Source organism: Lupinus angustifolius, chromosome LG11 (genome assembly GCF_001865875.1).
Source record: "Lupinus angustifolius cultivar Tanjil chromosome LG11, LupAngTanjil_v1.0, whole genome shotgun sequence".
Lineage (NCBI taxonomy): Eukaryota > Viridiplantae > Streptophyta > Magnoliopsida > Fabales > Fabaceae > Lupinus > Lupinus angustifolius.
Window position 1 is genome coordinate 30,523,248 of NC_032019.1, and position 7,683 is coordinate 30,530,930.

At 32.5% G+C, this 7,683-nt stretch overlaps 1 protein-coding gene across 1 annotated transcript; it reads left to right on the forward strand.

Moving 5' to 3' along the window:
• Positions 14-2,658, forward strand: LOC109361221. The gene has a single exon (XM_019606601.1). The coding sequence runs from the start codon at positions 471-473 to the stop codon at positions 2,277-2,279; it is 1,809 nt and encodes a 602-aa protein (XP_019462146.1). The 5' UTR covers positions 14-470; the 3' UTR covers positions 2,280-2,658.

Below are 7,683 nucleotides of genomic sequence, written 5' to 3' on the forward strand. Positions count from 1 at the left end.
ATATATATCACTCTCTTTTCTCTTTCCCTCCATTCCCATCTCTCTCTTGTTACTGCTGCTTAGTCAATTACACTCATCATCCTTCCTCAAACCACGCCTTGTTCATTCCTTCCTCCATCCCCATCACGTTCAACCTTTCTTGTGCACTCTCTGACTCATCCACTATCTCCTCTATTTCTATAAGCATGCCCCTGAACCTGAACAATTCAGTATAGTTTACAAGTAAAGTTTGTAACTTTCATAAGCTTTTCTGTTCTTATTCTTCTCCACAATAATGGGTCTTGTCCAATTTCTCTCTCAAAAGTTCATTCTCATGTCTCGGCTTCTTATGTTTTTTCACTGTTCTGGGTTCTGTGCTTCCAAAGTCAACACCTTTGGTGCAATACAACTCTCATAGTGATTAAATTTTGGCACCCCATTTTGAATCAGAAGGAGATTTTGAAGGGAAAGTGGTGAAATTTGTAGTAGAAATGGTTGCAGAAGCTTGGATTGTAAAGATGGGTAACCATGTAAGTTCAAATCTCAAGCATGCCCTTCTTCTTGAAACTTCAACAAAGAGAAAGCATAACTCCAAAAGTGAAGTTAAGAAAGAAATGATAGGTATTCTTTCTTTTGAGGTAGCAAATGTTATGTCCAAAACTGTTCACCTTCACAAATCACTCTCTGAGTCTGAGATCTCAAAGCTTATGAATGAGATCTTGAACTCAGAGGGTGTTAAGAATCTTGTTTCATCTGATGAGGCTTATCTTCTTGAGCTGGCTCTGGCAGAGAAGCTTGATGAGCTTAATAGAATTGCTGGTGTTGTTTCTAGGTTGGGGAAGAAGTGTTCTGAGCCTGCCTTACAAGGTTTTGAGCATGTTTATGGGGATATTGTTGGTGGGGTTATAGATGTGAAGGAACTGGGTTTCTTAGTTAAGCATATGGAAGGGATGGTGAGGAAAATGGACAGGTATGTTAATGCCACTAGGAATTTGTATAGTGAGATTGAGGTGTTGAATGAGTTGGAGCAAGCAGTGAAGAAGTTTCAGCATAATCAGCATGAGGAAAGTAGAAGGGCTTTTGAACAGAAATTGATATGGCAAAAGCAAGATGTGAAGCATCTTAAGGAGATTTCCCTTTGGAATCAGACCTTTGATAAGGTTGTTGAGTTGTTGGCTAGGACAGTTTGTACCATTTATGCTAGGATTTCTGTGATCTTTGGTGAACCTGCTTTGAGGAACAATAGCCTTGGGCTTGGCGAAGGCTCGCCAGCTATGCAGAATGAGTCCGGATTTATGTCTGGCCAAATTAACGTTCTGACGAGTTCCGAGAGGTTGAAACGCAATCAGAGCAAAAAAACTGGATCTCATTCTGGTTCAATTGGGAGAATTGCTGGGGAGAGAAAGGGAATGACTAGTACACCGAAGATAGATATGACGAGAGGCGGATTAGCATCTGTTGGACCTGAAGATTTTGGTTTTCCATGTGGCACAAGTCCGGGAAGACTTTTTATGGAATGCCTAAGTTTGAGTAGCTCAGTTTCAAAATTTGACAATTGTGATCATGATTATGTTTTTTATCCAGACAACCGATACAGTTCTCGTGCTGTTGGGATTGAGAACAATAATAGCATGAAAAGGGAGCACTTGTGTCATTCTGGTGTTCTAAGTCATGCCCAAAGTGGTGTACTGTTCACTGGAGATCTAAGACATGTCAAATTTGCAGTTCAAAGTTGCTCAATCTTTGGTCCCAAAAGTAGGCTAACTTTTTATGCTCCTCCTTCCACTCTTGGAGGCTCCGCTCTAGCATTGCACTATGCGAACGTCATAATTGTCATAGAGAAGTTGCTTCACTACCCACATTTAGTTGGAGAGGAAGCTAGGGATGATCTATATCAGATGCTACCGACAAGTTTACGGTTATCACTTAAGACCAAACTGAAGTCCTATGTCAAGAATTTGGCCATATATGATGCTCCTCTTGCCCATGACTGGAAGGAGAATCTTGATGGGATACTTAGGTGGCTTTCCCCACTTGCCCACAATATGATCAGATGGCAAAGTGAGCGTAATTTTGAGCAACACCAAATTGTTAGCCGGACAAATGTTCTGCTCCTTCAGACGTTGTACTTCGCTGACAGGGAAAAGATCGAGGAAGCAATTTGTGAGCTTCTTGTTGGTTTGAATTACATATGTCGTTATGAAAATCAACAGAATGCATTACTGGATTGTGCAAGCAGTTTTGATTTTGAAGATTGCATGGAATGGCAACTGCAATCTGGTGCTTCTTTTCTCAATTGATACTACATTCTAATTTTTTGAAATCCTCAATATGATAAGCATTGAATTATGAACTCTGCACGATGAGGACTAATATTGTTGAAGACACGGAAGTACAATCATATTTAATCGCAATTTGAACCACGAAGTACGTAGGCAGTCATATTTACAAAGGGCAAAAAGTTCATGCTGAACTTGTAAATATGTTTTATGTATAGATTGCTTATTGCTAAGAGTATGCTTTGCTAGAGTTATTGTGATGATAGCAAAGAATTAGTATTGATATCTTAATACTTCAGTTGGTGTTGATTTATTGGTGCATGTATTTCCATTCAATACTTCTGTATTATGATCAAGTCATAAGGTCAATTTTCGGCATACCATGCTCCTTTTGACTTGTTTTTAGCTGTTCATTTCTTAGTGTTTATGCAGAAAGTGAGTGATTGTATCTTCATTAGAGGCACATTCTTGATTGGTATGAAATTTGTTAATCATAATTTGCTGTCTTATGCTAAGAATGTAATGCATTGGTTGAAATTGCAGGAGTTGTACTTCTGAAGGGAAGCTGATATTGTTTTCTTATACTAGCATAGCAATAGTTTTTTGTGTCATCCACTTATCTCTTCTACACAAGCAATTCAAAATTGATTATTGAATTTTCATTTGCATTTCATGGTGGTAAAAGGATATATAATTGGTAAATCTACAAAAATTCTATCATTTTCTATTATCCAAGTGAAAAAACTGTCATTCAACCTTGTAAGATCTTGATCTATGTTAGAGAATTGGCTAACATCATAAATCTTTTCCACCCCGCCATGCTATAAAATCTCTTAATTTGTTTCCATTATGGTGATTATAGTGATTAGACAAGGCTGACCTGTAATGTTGTAGAGGCGAAAATAGATTGCCATATTGATGAAAAAAGGGACTTATGGTGTCAATGCAGTGTTTTAACTTCTTTACTAACATTGGAAATCACAGGACCTCATTGACTTGAAGTGTCACAGCAATGACAGCATTGCAGAACTACCATGCTGTCATATGGTGACATTCATTTATAACCAAACTAAATCTTTATTTCTTCCTCATGATTTTGCTTCCCATCCTTCTTGGACTTGCACATAATATATATTCATGCATTGACATTCATGCTAAATTAACATTTTCATTAGGAAATAGTCCAAATTATATGGAGTGTAAAAGTAGTTTTAAGAGATTTATAGAAGAAATAGCAAATTGCATTCTGACGTTGAAAGAGTTTTTTACATTGTCACTTTATTATTCACTGTTCATTTTCAATCATCATTGACTCTTAAATAAAAGTAATACAAATGAATAGTGGATGATGCATTGATTGTGTATAAATCTTTACACTATCGGTGCGTAGATATTACACTCAATTGCACAAAATATTAAGCACAAATGTTGGCAATCTTCATAGATTAACATATTAAAAGCAGCTCTTAAATATTTGTAAAACACTTATGTTTTAGGTATACTACATATGTGGAGTTATTTATTTCTTGTTTAAGGAAAAAATGACAGGATTTGAATTCAAGTTTTTTCTGCTTTAGTATTTTGTCTCAGTGGAAAGCACATATGTGGGTGTTTTCAGATTGCAAACTACCATGTCAGTTTAATTAAAAATAATTACTAAATCCAGCTAGGAAAGTGGGTGCCATGAAGTTGCATCATATAGGTGGGTAGAAGAATGCATTCACTTTGGCAATAAAAGGGATTCCAAATATTGTGTGTGGTTGGGTGCCATTAATCTTTTGTTGGGAGGGGTAGTTTTCACTCATTTTGAGTTACTTCCTCTTCATTGAGTGTGTTGTGGTTCAGAATATCAAGGTCCACACTGTTCAATATTTTATGAATTCCATGTGTTTGTTATTGTTCATGAAACCACAGCCATAATAAATAGAGAAAAATATGTATAGATTGATAATGTAAATTTTGTATACATTGTTACCCCATCATCCACTATTTATTTTCATTTGTCATTGACTATTCAAAAAATGCAATACAAATGAGGGATGAATGAGTCATACACTGAATGTGTATACATCATTGAAAAAAACTTGTATAGAGATATATGTATGTGGAGACGGCCAATAAAACAATGCCAACACATTAAAATATTAATTTCAATTAAAATGATATCATCAAATATTATACTCTAATAAATATCCCTATATTTTTATATATACTAATATATAAAATCAAAACATAATTAATTTAAAACATAATTTTTATATTACAATTTTGTCATCTTTAAAACAAAGTACACATGAAAGTGTCTTATCTTTTTATTTACCATTAGAATACTTCCATACTTTTTCTTTTCAGTTTTTGATAAAAAAAAAGTATAATAGGTCATTATTATTATCAATAATTATAGTAATTCACCATCTATAATGATAACATTCAATAGATCATTATCAAGAATATACATCATCAATTCCCTTCTCTTTATATATAAAATTTCATCATCATCACCTTCTTCACAATCACTATATTCATTTTCGTTATTTATTCTAAGACAATAAACATAAGCACCAAACATTATCTCGAAGAAAAGCATTCCAATTTAACTTTTTCAACAAAAGGAAGCAAATCAATCGAGATTTGGTAATTTCATTTTTAATTTAATTTTATATATTTTATTCTCAATTTTGAAAAGTTCAATTTAGATTTGTTTTTATAACTAAGTAAAATATTATCTTTGATTTAATTCTATTCATTTTACTATAGGTCGATTTTGTTTCTTTGATTTTGTAGTAAATAAATAATTTTAAATTAAAAAGTTCACACTTTCATATGAATTATAACATATAAAGACCGCACACTCACTTCCAAACAATAGAAATATGAATGCACGTTGACGAACACGATAATATCATGTTTATTGTTTATGGGGGTACAAGTATTATTTTCATCTGAACACTTTAATCTTTATCATTTATTTTTTATCTATACTATTAATAAAGGGAAAACACAAAATAACCACTCATCATGGTGTAATTTGTGTTTTCCTATTTTGCCCTTAATATCTTTTTATTTCTACCAAAAAACCATATAATATTATTTTCTTATTTTATCCTTATTATCTTTTTATTTTAAAAGTGTATTTAAAAAATTGAATATTAGACCAATTGAATAAACTCAATCATAAATTTAGCGCAAAAAATTATATTTGAATTTATAAAATAGAAATTATACGTTACAAACGATAGGAAAACGGATTGACAGGCACGACAGTGCATGTCAACACGCTAGTAATAGATAATGGCCATGTTTCTTTTTGTTATTTTCTGCAAAGTGTATTAAAGGAGTCAATCCTTTCCAATACTGAAATGTGGGGTTGAGATGTTAATATGTGGTACAAATAAATTCTTAAGAGTCTAGATTTTTATTTAATTTATATTAAATCATTACAAATTCTTTATTTTCCTCACATTAGTATTGAATAATATTCCATTACTGAATAAGATTTCAAGTCGTATTAAAGAGTTCACTTCTTACTTATCGTGCTTGAGGTAATAATTATCAAGACACTGCAATGGTTAGGAAGTCCAAAGTATTATTTGAAATTAATTAATGTGTATATATAATTTATTATCTTAAAAAACAAAAGTAATATAATTGAACATTAGATTATATAATAAACATATGTAAAAACTTTATAATAATAATGTATAAATATTAAACTCTATTAAGAAACTACGCATTTTCTCTTTCTTCATCAAATACTCATTATTTTTATGATCACTTTCACTTGTTGGATTCAAGATTTTGTTTTAGAATCATTATTCTAGAAAAATGGTTGATGCCATCACAATAGTTATTGTGATATAATTGTGAAGACTTCAAAAACTTAACATTATATCATTCATTGTGATCCATAGCCCAAATTTAAAACCTAATTTTCTTAATCATTATAAAATACTCAATACACGATTGGTTTAAGAGAACATCATAAATAAATGTAATATATATGAATGTAAATAATATATGAATAATGTAAAAAAACGTTTGGGGCTAGAACCATGGCATTAAATGAAAGATTTCTTAATGGAAGACTCTTTTTGGCAAGTTTATCGTGGGCTTGGTGGTGGTAGAATAATTGAATTTTTGTCACTACTCCATGGGATTCTACCTATGTCCAAGGAATGTTCACCTCAATCTTAGGAAATGGTTTTCTATTGATGTCATTTCCATGGATGTACCTTTGGCTAATATTCATTGGCGTCATCCAGAGTTTGGTTGGGTAAAACTTAATGTTGATGGAAGCTGCATTATTCATGATCAAACTATTGGCGGTGAAAATGCAAAGTGTCAAGATAATACTTAGTTTGCCTATGTTTTGATGAAGACAAAATAATTAGTGAAAGCTTAAAGATAACTCAACAAATCAACATGCCAAAGATTCAAGAGCTTCATGTCTAGACTAGAGTCTTAGATATGTGTCTTAGTTTTTGAGTCTAGGTTAGGTAAGCTTAGATGCAAATCTCACAAGTTCTAAAAACTATCATATCATTTGCATGAGATATGCCTTCTAGATTATTATATGTTCATGCATTAATCATACATGTTATTTGTGCATTTTAGGCATAACATAATGGTAAAACATGTATAGTTGATAAGCATAACATATAGGTAGTTTACCATTTAATATCTTAACTGAAAATATGCCAGTTAATCGATTAAAGCCTTGCTTTAATCGATTAACGAGAAAACAATTTTAACAATTTCAACAGATAACTGAAAAACGGATTTCAGTTTTTCTCAAACAGCCCGTGAATCAATTAACATGCAACTTAATCGATTAATTGGGCGTCTAACAACTTTTCTATATAAAATGTATTTTCAATAGATTTTATATACGAATGAGATCATTCATTCATTCAGTTTAGAATTGCTAAGTTGCATATTTTCGTGTTCAATGTATGTCATATAGGCAGAGAGAATTGCATGTGAGATAGTGTCATGCTTAGGGATTAACATGTCATCCATTACATGTGATTAAATGTGTTCATCATTCTATCTTCTTCTTGCATGATTCTTTCATTACTTTTTAGAGATTTCTTAAGGGTAGAAATTACATGTTCTTCATGATTCTGATCTTATACATATTCTTGATAATTGTGAGATTTGTATAGAGTTTATAGCTTGTTCTTGAGTGTAACATTTAAGCCTTTTAGTGTTTCACATTACTCTATTTTTTTGTGTATTTTTGTAACAAGGAAAGTCGTCTATTGGTGTCGTACCACGAACGAGATATAGAGAGTTTTCACCAAGACTTGGAGGTCTTGAGTTTAGAACATACTATTGGTTGGGGCTGGATCGTAGGAATGGTTTTTCTAGACGATTGGTAAGGTCAAACCAAGGTAGGGGTTCTGGGAATTCAAGAAGGTAGTGT

What these genes read in the sequence shown, in the direction of transcription:
- LOC109361221 (XM_019606601.1), top strand. Translation starts at nt 471, where the DNA reads ATGGTTGCAGAAGCTTGGATTGTAAAGATGGGTAACCATGTAAGTTCA.